At 40.8% G+C, this 18,290-nt stretch overlaps 1 protein-coding gene across 10 annotated transcripts in view; it reads left to right on the forward strand.

Moving 5' to 3' along the window:
* FAT3 (FAT atypical cadherin 3) overlaps positions 1 to 18,290 on the forward strand; it is a 333,148-nt gene that overhangs the window by 280,716 nt on the left and 34,142 nt on the right. For 9 of the 10 annotated variants that reach the window (XM_014266195.3, XM_014266196.3, XM_074535125.1 and 6 more), the window contains 6 exons: positions 1,617 to 2,006; positions 4,243 to 4,457; positions 5,220 to 5,357; positions 7,995 to 8,138; positions 8,685 to 8,882; positions 11,667 to 12,465. In XM_014266195.3, coding sequence (XP_014121670.2) covers positions 1,617 to 2,006; positions 4,243 to 4,457; positions 5,220 to 5,357; positions 7,995 to 8,138; positions 8,685 to 8,882; positions 11,667 to 12,465 — 1,884 coding nt within the window. Of the gene's footprint in view, positions 1 to 1,616; positions 2,007 to 4,242; positions 4,458 to 5,219; positions 5,358 to 7,994; positions 8,139 to 8,684; positions 8,883 to 11,666; positions 12,466 to 18,290 lie in introns of those variants that run through there. The other variant, XR_012578991.1, reaches the window with a different exon arrangement.

An 18,290-nucleotide genomic window follows, 5' to 3' on the forward strand; every position in this document is an offset into this window, starting at 1 on the left:
GGGTGTGAGTGTGCTCTCCAGCAGCTGTAGGGTATTCAAAGACTTCGTGTTTTAACATGAAGAAATTTCCTGTGAGTTTTTGGGCTCAGTTCCTCCCCTATAGGACAGGAGTCAGTTCCTTGATTGCCTTGCTGTTTTGCTGAAGGTGGGACATTTTATTTTTCACATTTGTGATGCCATGGTGAATAGAGAGGCTTTGCTGTGATTAAAAAACCAAACTAAAACAACACAAAAACCCTAAGAGCCTAGTTCACTGCAATTTTGCCATTTGATTTGTTCCGTATTTTAAAGGCATTTCAACCTTTTAAATTTGCTCTGGTGTCTCAAGCGCTGCATAAAAACTTTGTTCTCTGAAGAGCCAAATAATAATTCCTAATGCCCTTCAAGTAGGGTCTGAGACTTTGTAGTTGCTCTAGCTTTTATGTGCGTGTGATTGAACAAAGAGTCTCCCAGCTCCCCCTTGTGTGGATGCTCAACTCCTGCTACATCAAGCAGAAAACAACTGTGATTTGTGCTGCTTTTGATCAGACATTTCTACAATGCTTTGCTGCTGGAAAGCAGAATAATACTGTCACAAATTTTAAATTAACAAAATATGCCTGGAAGGGATTGGTAGCTCTTGTTCATCTGATTAATGTCAGGCTTGTAAAGCCTGTTCTCCCACAAAAACAGCAGCAAATGCTCAAGTGAGAGATGTTGAAAACAGAGATTCTCAATTTTAGTGGATCTTTGTGTTTTAGTTATAATCTCTTACTGAAGCACCCAGGACAAAATCACAAAATCAACTAGCATCAAGGGAGTTGAATTAGCTTATATCTGTGTTCACTTTTAATTAGATTTGAAATGGCTATCCCACTGTAGTGCAGAAACCAAGTCAGTACCATCCCCTCAGGCCTTATTACTGACAACAACCTTAGCATAGATCTGCATATTCAGCAGTTGAGTGCATAGGTGCTTTGTATTGGGAAATACGGGCAGGATTTTAAAAACACAGGATACCTTTTTTACAACTCAATTTTTGCTCTTAGGGTTGGGAACAGAGGGACTTTCCTTTTTAAAATGTTCATATTCTGGCAGGAGTTTTTTGATGCAGCTTTTGTTTAACAGATATCATCTTATGATAATATTTTTCTGCTCAACGGTGGAATCAAGGCAGCACTGGTAGCAAGTACATTCTGTGCCACCTGATGTATTTCTACGGGTTTATTTTCCCCTTATGTACATTTATATTCCTTCAAGATGTGCTCTGAGACATTTCCAATTTCACCATTCTGCTTGTCTCATCTAATTCAACTATAAACTCTTCTGGGCAAGGACCATATCTGGGTTCCGCTTTCAAGTTTCAATATCTAACAGTTTTGCACAGTAATCTTAAAAAAAAAGTATCAAATGATGAGGGAAGGAACTTAACTTATCCACAGGGATTTGTCATGTGAGAAGAGCATGCCCTGACCTCCCAACTTTCCACAATACTGTACCTACAGGCACTCCTACCTCTACCCCCACTGGGAATGCTCAGTGTGATAGCAGATTTTGCTTAGGGTTTCTGTTAGATGGGGAGAGATTTGTCTTCTCTTTATTTCTCATTTTCATTTTCCCATTTGCTTCTCTTTCAGGTGTGAACAGAAAAGTCACCTATTCCCTGTCAGACTCTGCAGATGGTTACTTCTCAGTTGACCGGTCATCAGGAATCATTATTTTGGAGCATCCACTTGATAGGGAGCTTCAGTCCTCCTATAATATCACTGTAAAGGCCTCAGATCAAAGCATTGTACTGACCTTATCCTCATTTGCCACCGTTACCATTACAGTGCTGGACATTAATGACAACCCTCCTGTGTTCGAAAGAAGAGATTATCTTGTGACAGTACCTGAAGACACCTCACCTGGCACCGAGGTCCTTTCTGTTTTTGCTACAAGCCAAGACATTGGTACAAATGCTGAGATTGCCTATCTCATCAGATCAGGAAATGAGAAAGGGAAATTCAGGATTAACTCAAAAACAGGTTTGTAAAGTGGCTCTTACTTGCAGTGCTAAATTAAAGCATCAGAAAAACTTGAATGCTCTGGGGAAGGCTCTTGGACCAAAAGACTTCCAAGGCCAGAGACTCACATCTTGTCATTGTGTAATTAACTACACAGTTAAAAAGCAATTTTAGGTTGGAGAGTGATGTCAGCTACGGTCGCACATGGCTGCCCCAGCTCAAGTGGAGAATACTTTTCTCCATTAGTAAGTCTGTCGAAACCAATATAGATGTGACAACCTATTAGCCAACTGTGCAAAACACTTCTGAACACTTGCAGTGTTCACTTGCTTACCAGCTGAGTACAGCCTCAACTGTCTGCCCCTTAGAAAGCATCACCCAGTGCTACCAGGACCTGTTAGGACCAGTTCAGTCCTAATACATGATTGCCATTTATGTAGCTATATGCAGCTTCCCTGACTTAGGTTGTTCTGATTTGTCCTTTTGACTTCAGCCATGGCTTGGGTTGAGATATTTTTGGTTATACATCACAAATTTTAGAAGTCCACCACTGCTTCTCTATGATAAATACCAAACAGAGGTATCACATTTGGTGTAAATGGCTCCTTTTCTCCAAATTTCCTTAGCGGGATATATTCTTCATCCTCACTGAGTTTTTATTTCATCAACTGTAACCTGTTTATTCTGGGCTTCCTGTAGTGGATCCCCTTCTTCTCATAGCATTCGGGATGACCAGTACAAATCTGACACCTGAGTCTGAGAGCAAAGCAGTCTTGATTATAAATGCTGAAGAGAACACTTCTTTGGGTGCAACTGTAATAGCCAGTAACATGAAAAATCTCAAAATTATGCATTTTGTCATTTCTAGAATTGTGTGCAAAAATGCCTCTCCACTCTGCAGAGGCTGCTGCCTCTCATGTGAGGGACTTAACATAACTGTGTGTTGTCTGTCATCTTCATCATGTTGATTAGAGATAGAAAAATTTAAACATAAATATGCCTAGGCAGGGATACTTAACTTCACATTTGACAATGAAATCAAGGAAATAAATCAATAAAAACCCATAATGAAGCTTAATCACACAGAAAAAAAAACCCACCAAAACTAAAACTATATATTATTCATTAATGTGTGACAGCTCCATTATTATCCATTTAGAGGCAGGAGCTCAGTTTCTAGACAGCAGAGTGGTGATGTAGCATGCCTGATCACAGCTTGAAAAATAATGTACTTCACACCATTTATCAGTGGGACCTAACTCTCTGCTAGCCCCTTGGAAGCTTCTCTTTGGGGCTTCTGCTTTCAGCAAGTCATGCTGAAAGGTGGAATTCATTTGGAGAGAGCCCAGACAAGATTAAGAGGAATAATCTGAGGTCTGTAAAATGTGACTTAACAGGAAAGACTGAAGGAATTAATGCTGTTTAGGCTAGAAAAGAGAACACATGCTGTTAGTTTTCATGCCTATAGAAATTACCTGTGAAGAGGAGGGAATGGCTTTAAATTACATTTGGATTACTTTGGTAAAATTATAGGAAGAAATTCCTAGCTATAATGTATATTAAGGCCTGAAATGCATTTCCTAAGAAGGTTAGGAAGCTGATATTGTTGGAGGTTTGTAAGAACACTAGAAATCACATCATTTCTGTCCTAGAGGCAATCTGGGAGCATGCAGTGAATCAAGTTACAGAGAGTCTTAATTTTGGTTGTGTGGTGAAGTAACATAAATATTATAAACCTAGTTTAGTGGGGAAGTCTCTGTTTAATCACTTAAATGATAGACAACTGATTTCTCAGAGGTATTCATATCCTATTCATTTGTATTTAATTCATGAGAAGTTAATTGTGTGGGAGTGAATTTCTGTTGACTTGTCAGGGCTTATTTCCAGAGTCGGCATCCAGTTCTCCCAAAGGCTCTGTGAATGAGATGGTAAATGGGTGAATATGGCCCCCACTTCTTCATCTATGATCCTCACATAATGAGAGCTATTTTCATGAGGAACCATTCATTGCCGCATGCCTTGTAAAGGTCCTTTCTGCAGAGGTAACCCAAGTGCAATTGGCATCATTCTCTAATCAAATGACAGCAGTAGAAACCTGAATAAACATTTTTATTGGATTGGGCAGTCTTACAGTTAGTGTTGTATGTGTGCCATGGTGATAAATAGCATGCTGTACTGTTTACTACAGTCAAATCCCTTGCTCTGTGGCATCATTTACTTTTTGCCGGCTGTTGACATTCCCTACTTTGCTTCAAAGGAGTGATTTCCATTGTCGAAGCTTTGGATTTTGAATTGTGCAAGGACTTCTACTTAGTAGTGGAGGCGAAAGACGGGGGAACGCCGGCGCTGAGCGCGGTGACAACGGTGAACGTGAACGTGACGGACGTCAATGACAACGCGCCCACCTTCAGCCAGGCCGTCTACAGCGCCGTCATCAGCGAGGACGCGGCCGTCGGCGACTCCGTGCTCATGGTGAGCGGGGCCAGAGTGCCATTTTGGTGGGGTGAAGCCCCCTGCCCCTAAAAAACTGCTGCACTGCCTAATTATGATAATTATTATGTCTTGAGGCCCCCAAAACGTTTTATAGACAGTACTCTGTGTCTGCTACTGCTCCCCAAGCTGCTGGCAGCTTCTCCCCAAAAGAAAGTAGTGGTAGTACTGAGCCTTTCTTTTTAACCCTGTTATGCTGTCAGAGAGCAATAGCATATTTTAGGCGTTGCATTTTGTTACATTACATGAGTCAGCTAGAAAGAAACAGATTTTAATAGAAAGGCAGAATTCTACTTTTCAGTGAAATGCAATCAGAGTCATAGGGTTGGATGAGATCTTAAAGATCATCTAGTTCCAACCCCCATGGTGTGCACAGGGACACCTTCCACTGCACCAAGCTGCTCAGAGCTCCAAATACATAGTATTTGTGTAGTCTGGCATGCAGTGTGCCATCCCCAAACCTCACAATATTCTCATCTTGCAACTTGTAGATCCAGAGAGAGAGTGTTGTATGGAATATTAAGATTAAAATATTCTGTATGTTTTCAGACTAGAATTTTGAAAAGGTCCAAGTGAAGCCTCCTAACAAAAACCTATTGGATTGATGGTTTAGAGGTGTACAGTTCAGGTATAACTAGTCTGGTGGAATGTGAAGTTTACTTTTTGGTACGTTGAGCAATTAATGTATCATACAGATCACTTGATATTTGTTTTTCTAATTTTTTATTCTTCTCTCAAAAAAAGTTGATAGCAGAAGATCTGGACAGCCCTCCCAATGGTCAGATTCATTTTTCCATAGTGAATGGGGATCAAGACAATGAATTTTCAGTTGATCCTGTTTTGGGACTCGTGAAGGTTAAAAAGAAATTGGATAGAGAAAGGGTAAGACATGTGGGACTTCTTAACTTGCAATGACTTACAGATGTGCATCAATCTCCAGTCTGCTGCTAGCTTGTGTGGAAGGAGTTTCTTTTATACTCTGCAGCAATCAACCTGAGATGCTCCAACAGGTCCTTCTGATGTTTCCCCACTTCCTTCCATGCCAGCCCTGTCCCCAGTGTTTCTACACACCCACTGCTCTGCTGCGCCTCCCACCATGCGCCCACACATCAGCTGCATCAGGGGAGAGCAGCAGCCCTGGATTTGCCCCGTGGTGCCAGCAGGAGCTGCTGCTGTGTTAATGAGCTGCCTCCTCTCCCCTGTGCGTGCAAGCGCACACGTGCAGCCGTGTGTGCAACAGAGTGGTTACAAAATGCTCCAGATTGTGGCACCGAGCGCCGAGCTGAGACCTCAGCCATTAATTAGCGCTCTGCAAAGCAAGCCACTGGGGAGGGGATGTTGTGAAGTGGTCAGGCTGTACCAAAAGTGAAAGAGTGCTTCATTAAATAGATTCTGCTGCTTTGTTTGCTCACTCCATTATTCATTCAGGATTATTTATCACCATTTTGCCATAGCTAGCAATTAGCAGCTTTTGGGAAAAGAAACAAACAAATGCAGTTGCCTGTGCTGCTAGTAGGGCAGAAGAGTGCTGCATGGCTTCAGAGACCTTGCAGCACATAAAGAAATCTGTCCCTCCTGCCTCTCAGCAATGCACCCACAAAACTGGGGAAGCAGATTGCTACCTTCAGAATATGGGCTCAGTTGAAGAAGCTCTTTACTGGAAGCAAATCTTGCTTCTTAAAACAGTGGCAAAAATCTCTTTCTGTATTATGACAAAAGCAGGATGAAATTGTTCGTGTTTGGTGGTAGAATGATTTTACCAATGACTGTCTAAAACAGGGGAGTAACAATGGCTGTGCGTGTTACAAGTTAGCTGTAATAGAAGCACAGGCTGAGTTCCTTAATATGACTTTTCCTAGTTTCTGATGCGCAGCTGCATTCAGATACACACACTTACCCTCACAAGAGTGTGCATGTGTAATGCCAGCTGTGTTAGGTCTGCATTTTCCAAAGTTTCACTCAGTTAAAATAAGCTGTGATATTGTCTTTTTCTTTGCTTCCTTGGCACATTTCCTAGACACAGGTGTTTCTGACCCCTTCAGGGAAAATTATGTATGATGCCCCATCTGCTGTAGATCCCCAAAGGTAGTGCTGACTCCCAGGATTCAGTGGTTTAAGAGAACTTATTTCCAGAGCTGTAACCACACAGAGACCATGACTTTTGCCATCTGCCTTTCTGGGATACATTGAAATGAAAGCGAACACAGTAAAAAAAAACTGGGAGAGATTCTACAAAACTCTCTGGTTTTAGCTAGCAGTGGAAATTACGGTTAAAAAACAGATTCTAATTCTCTTACTCAAGTTACTCGACTTTCCATAGCTCAGGATTGCTCTTCCCTCCTGTGTCACTTTGCCCCCACCAAATCACAGTGTATCTCTTCCATACAACCCCCCAAATCATGTTGCCTTTTGCTTTGTCCTCCATCCCAGAAGAGCCCCCTTATTTTGTGTGCTAGGTCTGAGCTCCTCCCTACCGCAAAAAAAGCTGCCATTTTTCAAATTTATTTGGATTTCCTTCCCTCACATGCCCTTCTCAATAAAGCCCTTTTAACGTTGTCTTGTTCCCCTCTGCAGGGCCATGCTTTTCCCCTTTCCAGCCCAACACTGAGAGGGTGGAGCAGAGTGTTGTATCTGGCATGTTTTGCCCTTCTCTTGCTCCGCTGTGGGAGGATTCAGGGGCAGACGTGTCAGCAGCTTTCTCTGCAGAGCAAGGAGCAATGTACAGTAAAAAGCAGTTGTAAGACCTAAGGAAGCCAACATAAGGATGCAGTTCACAAAATCCAACTGTCATCCATAAACTGTGCATAGACAGAGCTTTTACAAGTTGTCACATATGCTCACACCTCACACACGGGCACATATGTGTGTGGAGGGCCTGTGGATGATGCACTGAACTGCCTGCACTGCACTGTTTTGTGTCTGTTGCAAAAAAGCAGACTCAAGCCCACTTATCTTCTGCAGAGTGGTGGATAATATTCTGTTGCTACAGAGACTGTTGTCCCTCGTACTCCCAAATGTTTTCCTGTGTGTTTAAGCCAACTGCCTGTGAACTTTTTCTTGGCTCTCCATCACTGATTTAGAAACAGTATGTGTCAAACTGATGCTGGCTCTAATAAGCAATTTATATAATATCTTGGAAACCAGCTGTAAGATAAATAGAATCAGGTCATTTATCCTAGCGGACACCTAGGAGAGATGGAAATGTAAGCTTACAGGACTAATGGCTGAGTTCAGATATTATCTGTCATTTATTTTCTGTCTGCCCCTTTGTTTCAGGAATGCTTTATCTGATGCAGTTATTTTAGTACAATGAAGCTGTTATGTTTATTGGTAGCCTTCTAAAACAGAAGTAGGGGCACAATATGGTGATACACAGGATAATGTTATACTAAGGGCAGGAAGGTAATGAGGCCAAACAGCTTTCCTTAGAATATGGATTGTGGTGCATTGAATGTAAAGAACCTGGGTTAAAATTTAGGGCCGTTTTCACAACGATTTAATGTTTTCACCTTTTTTCAGATATCTGGTTATTCATTAGTTGTCCAGGCAAGAGACAGTGGTACCCCTCCTTTGTCTTCATCTGTGACGGTCAATGTGGACATTTCTGATGTGAACGATAACAGCCCTGTGTTTACTCCAGCTAACTACACAGCTGTAATTCAAGTAAGTTTCTCCTGCACATCAAAAACTTCTCTGACTTTTAAAGTGCATGGGCATTTGGTTTCAGTTAAGTACCTTTTGATGATCTATCTGCAAAACATGTATCAAGTGATCTTATCTAAAGGAAAATATAAACAAATCTTTCTTGAGTCTTTTGATAAGTTTCTGTTTGCTGAGGCTCCTTAACCACAGCATCTGGCACGCATTTTAACATTCATCCCTGCTGCACCAGGTACTCCAACCTCAAAATGTCTGCTCTGGGATAAGTTCACACTTCTTTATACCTTGCTCTGGGTGTGAGTCTTGACTTTTAGTCAGTCCTGATCCGACAGAGTATCAGAAAAAGCCCAGCAGGCCCTGGAGGTGTGGCGGGTTCCTTCATCTCTGCCACTGGTCCATGGGGCGTAAGCGGTGTCAACAAAGCTCAGCTTGTGAAATGCCAGCAAAGAGCATTCAGTTGAATATTCAGGATAGAAAAATGTGCTATTTCATGCTTGCAATATGTATCATTTTAATCCTTTTCTTTATACGCTGTGTATATGTGTAAAGGAAAATAAACCAGTGGGCACAAGCATTTTGCAGCTGGTAGTGACAGACAAAGACTCTTTTCACAATGGCCCCCCTTTTACCTTCACCATCCTCACTGGAAATGAAGAGGAGGAGTTTACACTGGACCCTCATGGCGTTTTGAGGTCTGCAGTCATCTTCAAGCACATGGTCTCAACTGAGTATGTGCTCTGCGTGCAGGTAAGGCTTGATTTTTACATCTGCATTCTACACTGAAACAAAAGACCTCTTCGTGGTAGGTAGCCTGTACTTTCCCTGTATGGGTTGTTTTTAATGCACTGTATTCTACGAGTAAATACCACACATTCCAGTTTGCAAATGCACAGTGCAGAATATTTTCTTTGATGTTCTTAAACTTGGTTTCATATAAATATAAATAGGTAGCCAGCCACCTTTCCAATTTCCTTGGCATGAAATGAATTTTCTGAGCAGCAACCGTTATGGTTTAAGATTTTCATCATTTTTTTCTGTGGCTAAGGAAGTAAAATGAGAAAAATGCATTATATACATATAAATACACCCCAGAACAAGTGACTGCAAAATACTGCTTTAGGAAGGAAAATAATTTCTGCTTTTAAGTCATAAATTTAATCATAAATTTTTGGAAGCCTTCCAAGAATTCATGAAATCACATTTCCAAGGTCAACTTAGCTTTTAAAGAATGTCAAAATAAGACATGCGATAGAAGTCCAGCTCAAACTTAGCTTTAGAATAATCGTTGAGAAGCTTTGTAACCAGGGTAATTTTGATTGCCAAAACCTGTAAATCCAAAAGTAATTTGTCCACATTTCTCAGGTCTGGCAGAGAAGATGTATTAGGGTTCAATAAATATGCAGGTCTAGGGAATGAACCTCTTCACTGAAATGAGTCATGGTCCCATAAGCTGTGTCTGGAAATTCTTGCTTCCTCTACTTTCTTTGCTGGTGTGTATCTCTCTAAGCACAGCCTGTCTGTTCCTTTACAAGCATATTTAATGATGTTCACAGCAGTAGCATCCTTAGAGGCAATTGTTGGTTACAATTCACAAAATACAGGCTCTGATGCTAACTAACAGTTCAAATCAAAGTTTTACTAGTTTGCCATTTAATATTCTTGAAACCTATTTTTAGCCTTGTAGGGAAATAAAAAATCATCACCTTTCTTTCTTTCTTTCTTTCTTTCTTTCTTTCTTTCTTTCTTTCTTTCTTTCTTTCTTTCTTCCTTCCTTTCTTCCTTTCTTCCTTTCTTCCTTTCTTCCTTTCTTCCTTTCTTCCTTTCTTCCTTTCTTCCTTTCTTCCTTTCTTCCTTTCTTCCTTTCTTCCTTTCTTTCTTTCTTTCTTTCTTTCTTTCTTTCTTCCTTTCTTCCTTTCTTCCTTTCTTTCTTTCTTTCTTTCTTTCTTTCTTTCTTTCTCTCTCTCTCTCTCTCTCTTTCTCTCTTTCTCTCTTTCTCTCTTTTCTTTCCATGCCTTAACAGTAAAATATCCTGCTTTCTGAGTCATTTGCTAGCCAGAGTTCTAGTGTAGCCAAAACTGGGCATGAGAGTTAAATTTGAGCAGCATCCACCAGGTTTAGAGATCCATGTATTTCAGATAAGTGAAATATTAGACACACCACCATGTCTGAGATGCACCAACATGCTCAGAAAACCATGCTGTCGGATTGTGGAGGCATAATTTCTCCCAGTATTATTTTCTTCAGGGATTTCTGCAGTGAAAACATATTTTATAGTTTCCTGTTGTGTTTAGACCATAGAAGTGTTTCTTTCCATCCATATGTGCCAGAGTGCTGCTTTCTCTTTTCCACTATCAGATTTCTCCGCTGTATGAGGTTTATTAAGAATTAATGTTAAAATAGAAAATGGAATGAGACCTAATCTCTTCTCTATGTACCTGGGCTTTTGTCTGCACACATATATAAAATATTTTTAAATACTCCTCACAGCACTTTTATGAGTGAAGATGAATAAATTTTAGAGTGTCTTAGAGTTTCTAATGTGCTTGTAGTAGTGTCCGTATTACTGTTGTCATCCTCCCATTTTTTCCTTCAGCTTGTAAGTTTTCCTCCTGTGTCCAAATACAAAGGTCTTTGAACGCGTCCCACATCTCTGCCTAGTGGCAGTTTAGTCTTCTGTTCTTCTCTGAAGCAAATAAATGTGTGGAGCAGTATATCGTAATAGGGACTGCAACAAAACATTTTTCTTATTGTAGGAAAGGACCCTGATTCAAGTTTGCACACCTTTCTGTCAAGATGGCCTTGGGTTTTTTGTCAGACTTGCTCTTTTGCTCTCTATAAAAATAGTGCAAATGATGCTATAATACCTGCTCTGGGTCATCCAGTCATCTTTCCAACTGCAGTGCTGCTCTCATATTTTATCATTAGTAGCAGCACAAGCACCTATTTCATTTTTGGAGGATGATAAATTTTATTTATGTCAAGCATGTTTCTTGGTTGCTTCAGGTAAAGAAGGACAGAATGCTGTAGAAAAATTCTGAACTCCCTCACATCCACACAAACTAAGCAGAGTGTGGAATGCTTTGGAGCACACCAAGCAATGCAGAAGGCCGATATTTCACTGGAATTTAGTCTCTTCTCCAGGGTAGAAGTGAGCCCAAACTGTGTTTGGAGCTGAATGTACCACGCTGTTGGTACATTCTGTGTTGTAAAGATGACAAGTGATAGCTGTGGGATCCTGGGAACATTGCAGTTTGAGTAATGAGACATTCTACTGACACATTTCTCTCTTCAATCCACTTAGAGATCAGTGCTTCCCTAAAGAGTTTGTAAGTTCCACTGCTAGAAACGACTGAGACACTTCTTTACATACATATTTGGCAAATGCATTTGAGCGTTCTTTTGAGAACTTCTTTCCAGAATTACTGATTCTGTGAGAATATACATAGCAAGAAGTTACGGTTGCAGGCTGTGTTCCATGTGTGGTTTTATTTCTTACTTTTTCTTTTCTTTTTTTTTTCTAAATTACATTAGGCAAAGGACTCTGGGAAGCCTCAGCAGGTTTCCCATACCTATGTTCAGGTGAGGGTTATTGAAGAGAGCATTCATAAACCAACCGCCATTCCACTGGAGATTTTCATTGTCACCATGGAAGATGATTTTCCTGGGGGAGTCATTGGGAAAATTCATGCCACAGATCAGGATGTGTACGATGTCCTCACATACACCCTAAAATCAGAGCAGAAAAGCTTGTTCAAGGTCAACAGCCATGACGGGAAGATCATCGCCCTCGGAGGGCTGGATAACGGCAAGTACGTCCTGAATGTCTCCGTGAGCGACGGCCGCTTCCAGGTGCCCATCGATGTTGTGGTGCATGTGGAGCAGCTGCTGCAGGAAATGCTGCAGAACACGGTCACCATCCGCTTCGAGAACGTTTCCCCAGAAGACTTTGTGGGCCTGCACATGCACGGGTTCAGGCGCACCCTGCGCAACGCGGTGCTCTCCCAGAAGCAGGACAGCCTGCACATCATCAGCATTCAGCCGGTGGCGGGCAGCAGCCAGCTCGACATGCTGTTCGCCGTTCAGATGCACAGCGGCGGCTTCTATAAGCCTGCCTATTTGATCCAGAAGCTTAGCAATGCGAGGAGACACTTGGAAAATGTGATTCGTATTTCTGCTATCTTGGAGAAGAATTGCTCCGGACTGGATTGTCAGGAACAGCACTGTGAGCAAAGTCTGTCTATTGATTCACATTCCCTGATGACTTACAGCACGGCGCGAATTAGTTTTGTGTGCCCCCGCTTTTACAGGAATGTGCGCTGCATGTGCAATGGTGAGTACTGCCCCCTCTTCCCCTCCCATCGCTGCACATTATGCGATAGGATCCTTTTTATTCCTCTGATGCAGATTAGAAGGGGCATTTCAATTCAGTCCACTAAAGCACGACTGGCTGATGCCTTGTGGGAATTGATTTCTCAGGCTCGGGAAGAATTGTTCGTGTTTACTGATGTAAATGGAAGTTTATGAACTTTGGCCTTTTACGACAAAGACTGCTTTCCTGGAGGCTCTGCAATCAGCCAGCTTCCAGGGGAGGGGAAGGAGTGGGAGAGGAAGGACCAGGAGAGGGAGGGATGTAGTTTCCCAATCAGTTGGTGCCACCACTGGAATAAACCTGGATTGTGACTGCAGCAGAGCAGCCTGCTCTCCAGCAATGCACCCGCAGTCTCCAAGGAAATGCACCCCTGACCTAAGCCGGGCAGGTGGAAAGGCCTTTCTCAGTCCCATTATTGCAGACAGCCACAGAAACCAATGAAGTATTTTATTAGCAAGCACTTTTCCTGACCTTTAATGCTGCAGTAGGGGACAGAGTGGGTTTCAGGCTGCTCCACATTTTGGCAGAGATTTCACATGGGCATATGACAGAGAGACTCACGAGCCAAGCTTCTGTATGATTCTGTGCTTGGATTTTAAAACCTCGGGCAGTTGTAATACTGGCTCTATTTCTTTTGTTTGCCAGACTATTTGCTCCTCATTCCACTTCATTTAAGAGCAGAGAAAAAAGCTGCTGTAAAATCAATACATCTAAGTCTCCCTCATCTTAAGCACACATGCGCACACACACAGAGCAATACAAGAATTCAGCAGCCATAGCCCTCAATAACCAACCTTTGTTTCTGCAGCAGTCAGCAGGTCTTCATGTTTTACCACTGACCTCGGTGGGGATGAAAATAGGAATAAATTGCATAAAACTTAACCAGAAATCATTTTTCTTCCTGTGGCACTTGGATAATAGTGGCAAAGAAGCTCAGTTCTGAAAAAATACCATGATCTCTATCTGAGGTACATTCAAGAGCAGACTATCTGTCCACTTTTTAACGAAGAGTCTTATAAGTTTCAAATAGACATATCTATCATAACAATAGTCAGCATTTTGTTACACATGAAAGGCTCTGAAGTAAAGGATTTTCACAGATTTAAAAAGGACAATGCTGCAATATCCTCCAGTCAGGTCCAGGAGCCACTGCGGGATCACTGTCTGCCAAACTTCTTTATATTCTCTAAATTAAAACTTAGTCTCACTTTTGTATCAAGAAATCACAAATCCTCATCTCCATGGGGATAGTGATAGTCCTCACAGTCAGAAATTGGTTTTTATTTTCACTGTTTATAATTTCATTTCACTACCTATTAAAGTCAATAATGATGTATTATTCCCTCTGCCTCATAATCTCTTAGCTTAACTCCAAAAAAGGGGCTTTGCAGTGCAGCACAGTTCTGACCCAGCAGCTCTCCTGGCGCAGCGAGCTTTCAATGGAAGCACAGAAATTCAGCTGGGACAGCGATTTCCAAATTTTTCTGTCATGTACCAGTCAATCCTCAAAATGGATGACAGGCTGCTGGAGAGGCAGTGTGGTTCTGAGAGCCACTGTGGCCCTCAGCCTCTGGGCCATTTGTCATGGCCTTGAAGACTGCTGTGTGGGAACATTTGTAGCAGGCAGCTTGTCCTGGTCCTGCTGAAAAGCCAGAGAGGTTCCCACTGCTCCTGTCTGAGGCACTATGTGGGGATTTCCCATGGGGGATCCCCACGATTTGGGGTGGGGTTGAGCGCATCCAGCCTGCCATACAGCCTGTAGTAAAAAAATGTCCAGAGCTGCTGAGTTAGGTAGAGTTGCCAAAGAGGTGAACACCTTGGTGTCTATTACTTGCACAGAAATAATACACCTTGTTGGGAAGCAAAAATTCATGCTTTGGGCCTTCTCCTCGTTAGTTAATGCTTAATCCTCTTCTACTGTTTTTAATTAAAGGAGCCACAGTAAATATTTTGGTATTTAGGCAAACACACTGTATTTTCTCACATAGGAGATGACAGAGACCTGTGAGAGCATAATAGAGCATGTATGGGTAGTTTTGCTTCCATGAAAGCTAAAGACTAGAGTAAGAGAGTTGGAAAAATGCAATACTTCTTCCATCAGTAGTTCTTATAAATAAATGCACAGATGCAGCAATTCTGGAAAAAGTGCACAATTTGTTTTGGCTTATTTAACAAGACAGCATTAGCAAGATATTAGCAGTGTAATAAAAGTATTACACTTCCTTTGTTGCTGAAATAGTTCCACATCCAGTAAATATTAATACCTTGTATTATGAAAAAGCCGTTAAAATACTGCATATGTTTCCAGAGATCTGATTCAATTATGGCCCAGAAAGCTTGAGTTTGAACTAATTCACTCATTCTTGAAATATGTATCATACTTGGAGTGTTTTTGTCCACTGGCAGATGTCACAGATATGCACAATTTATGCATGCCAGCTGTGCATAACTTACCTAGATTACCTTTGTGAGCAAACAGAGTTATCTAATGTGAAAATGCAGGGAGACTGTAAAGTAGGCAGTGGGTGAATGTTGGAGTTTCAGCAGCTCATCTCTGGAAGAGTAAGTTCAAAAGTTCACATGCATCAATCTTAGCTTTTAAATCAATAAAATTGAACTAAAGAGTTTTCCAATAACACAGTTTCTCCTTAGATTTTTTGCTCATCTGTTTGTGTTTGTATGAAAAATATTGTCACAAACTGGGGTTTGTGTCAGCGTGACCAGAGGGGCTCTGCAATTACCAACCTCCCATCACATGGCATGAGGTATGCAAACATCTGTCAGGGAGAAATAAATGTAGGAGGAATGGCATAAATATATTCCTGTAAAACATTTCTCACAGCATTCTCATTTTTCAGAGGCAAAAATCTATTCCGTATTTTTTCATGATGCAAAGTAATTCTTTTGTGTTGAGACAAAGGTGCAGGGCCAAAGCAGGTTTTGTTGGGACTGCTTTGCTCTAGAGTTGTTCTGCATTATGATCTTACAAAAGTGTTGGTATGCTTATAAGTTCCAGAGCAAAGAATGGATTGAAGTAGTCTTGACAAATATGGACCTATATCTACATCTTTCCAGGTCACTCCAGGCCCCATTTGCAGATAGTGGGAAGAAGGAGGTATTTTTAATAATGTGATACATCTCCCCCTAGATGTCTAAAATCAGTAGGATACCCTAAAGTTAGATGAGATGAATTCTATTTCAAAATGTTTAATATGGTTCTGGCCTAATAGTTTGAAAGAATTTTTCTAATTGACCCAAGAGTGTTCAGCAAAAATGCAGACAATTCCACATTATTTAATCAAGAGAACAGGGCCTTGGACCACTTTCTCATGAAACAAGATAATTCAGACTTTATTAAGCCACTTTTAGTATTTTGTGAATGCTCTGACAGAAGGAAATCATAGACTGTGAGGATCTGTTGTTAATACAGGACCTGTTCTTCAGAGGTGATTTTTGGCCTCAGCTCCGCAGAGCACACATTGCCTCTCAAAGAGTCCTGGATGCTTTGAAGGACTGGGCATCAGCAACCCAGTTCTTATGTGTACAACAGTGCTTTTCCCATTTTCAGGAAGCACACACATGCATATTAATGAGCCTGGAATTCTCCTGGCAAGGAAAATTGAAGGAAAAGGTCTGTGCTGGGAACAGAGAACTGCAGATAACTTGGTTAGATCTGGCTGTAGTCTGTTTTATGTCACCTTTGTCCAAGGAAGGTTTTGTCCCTGTGTTCCTGCAGCTCCAGCTTTCAGGAATCTCCTTCCTTTCAAGCTTTTTTCATATAAGTGAAAAAGCAGAGTCTTTGTAGTACTCATACAGATTCAGGAGACTGGGCTGATGGAAAACCACCTAATATCACAAGGCTGAAGTTAAAATTCTTGAAGCACTCAATTTTCAAAATATATTTACAATCCTAGAAGTGCTCCTTTTTGGAAGGAATAGGAATTAAATAAATCTCTCATCTTTTAATGGAACAGTGTTTTCTGCCTCAGTATATTGCTTAGAAGATTGAAATACTTTTATCTTCTTTTAGAGAATTTAACTGAAGATGATCTGTCAAAATCAAGTGGGTCTATTCCACCTTTTCCTGCCACGCACTGCTTGATGCTAGCTCGTGTGTTTCTGTGGTACCTTGTAAAGAACAGTTTTTATTAATACTAATGTGAGTTTCAAGAGAATGCTCGAGATTGTCTGACCTGCCTAGAAAAAAAAAGATCAATTTGAACCTGTATTTCTTAAATCTTTTATTGGATGGAAAATAGACTGCTCTTTGGAGTAGAAATGCAACATTAGAATAATTTTATTTAAACTCAGGCTGTAAATCTTTGATGTGGACAACGTAACCTTGAACAGCTTTACAATTTTGCTCCTCATAGTTGTGAAATCAGCCTGAAAATGTGTGTTAGCTGGGGCAATGCAATAATGCAGATTTGTGGCTTATGTACTTATAACCATACAGACAGGCATAAAGCACTTCTAGCAAGTCTGAATATTTTAAAGTTTTGTGACAGCTATGAAATCCTGCTGCAGCAGGATGAATAAAAAGTTGGTTTCCTTGTACTTTACCAGAAGGAGTATTCTTGGCCATTCAGGATAAACAGTTCTTTCCACCGTTGCACGGAGTACGTTAGATCTTTTCCATATATTTTCTGAATGTGAAAGGATGGCTCCAAAGTACAAATCAGAATTTGAATCAGGTTAAAAAAACCTGGCAGAGGTGGATAACAAAGGAAGCTGTTCCTTTATTGCTTCATGTCAAGGATACAGTCATAGGTTAGGGGATGTGAAAATTTGCAGAGCCACATTTGGAAATCTCAGTGTCTCTTTCTGCTGCACAGTGACGAGCTGTGGGGCTTTAGTCCAAATGGCATGTCTGTCAGCTACACAGAGGCTCACTTGAATTGCAGCCTCACTAAAGGTTTAAGTTTGTTCAAAGAAGAGATATACTCTGCTGACACTAGAAGGCTGTGTATTTTTCACATAAGAATGAGTTAAAATAGCTAAAACAACCAAGGCGAAAATAAAAAGCAGAGTGTAGAATTTTTAACAACCCATTGTAATTTCGGAAATAATTGTTGCTTGCCTTTGAATTCTAAGAAATTAGGAGTTTTATTCTAAAAAAAAAAAAAAGCCAAACAAAGCAAAGTATAGAAAACATCATATTCTCTGTTAAATTCTACAGATCTTACATGTACATAAAATAATAATCTGTAGTCCAGAACCCTATGACAGTTTTTTCTTGATTCTATAAGGCCTAAAGTGTGACTCTGTATTGCAGCTGTTACTCCTGTTAATGTTACCTACTAATGTGATTAATAAAGATTGCCATGCATCATTTTCTAACAGTGCTACAGGCAGTACTGTAAATCTTTTACTCCATAGACCTCTCAAACAAATGTTTGATAAAGGAGGAGAGGATGTTAAACATTAAATCGACTGTGCTGTACATCAAGGAGGACATTTACAGTAATTGCCATATTTGCAGTCAGCCCATGTCCACTTTGAAAGCTACAGTAGTAATTTTTCTTCTCCCAGAAAATACTTACACTGTCAGGTAATTTCAGCTATGCTTACTATGAGCCCTGCTTGGCTTGTACAAAAGTGTGAGAGCAGTAAGATTCTTTCTTTCATTACTTTTGGAGGTGTACTCCATGACAGGTTGATTCTTTCCTTTATAAACTGTAAATAAAATAATGTGCTCAAAAAATAAACTAGTTTTTGAATCTGATAAGGATCCTACAATATGGATCCTGCAATATACAAGAACTGCCAATATTCAGAAAGCAATA

The sequence above is a fragment of the Zonotrichia albicollis genome, chromosome 2 (genome assembly GCF_047830755.1).
Source record: "Zonotrichia albicollis isolate bZonAlb1 chromosome 2, bZonAlb1.hap1, whole genome shotgun sequence".
NCBI classification, from domain to species: Eukaryota; Metazoa; Chordata; class Aves; order Passeriformes; family Passerellidae; genus Zonotrichia; species Zonotrichia albicollis.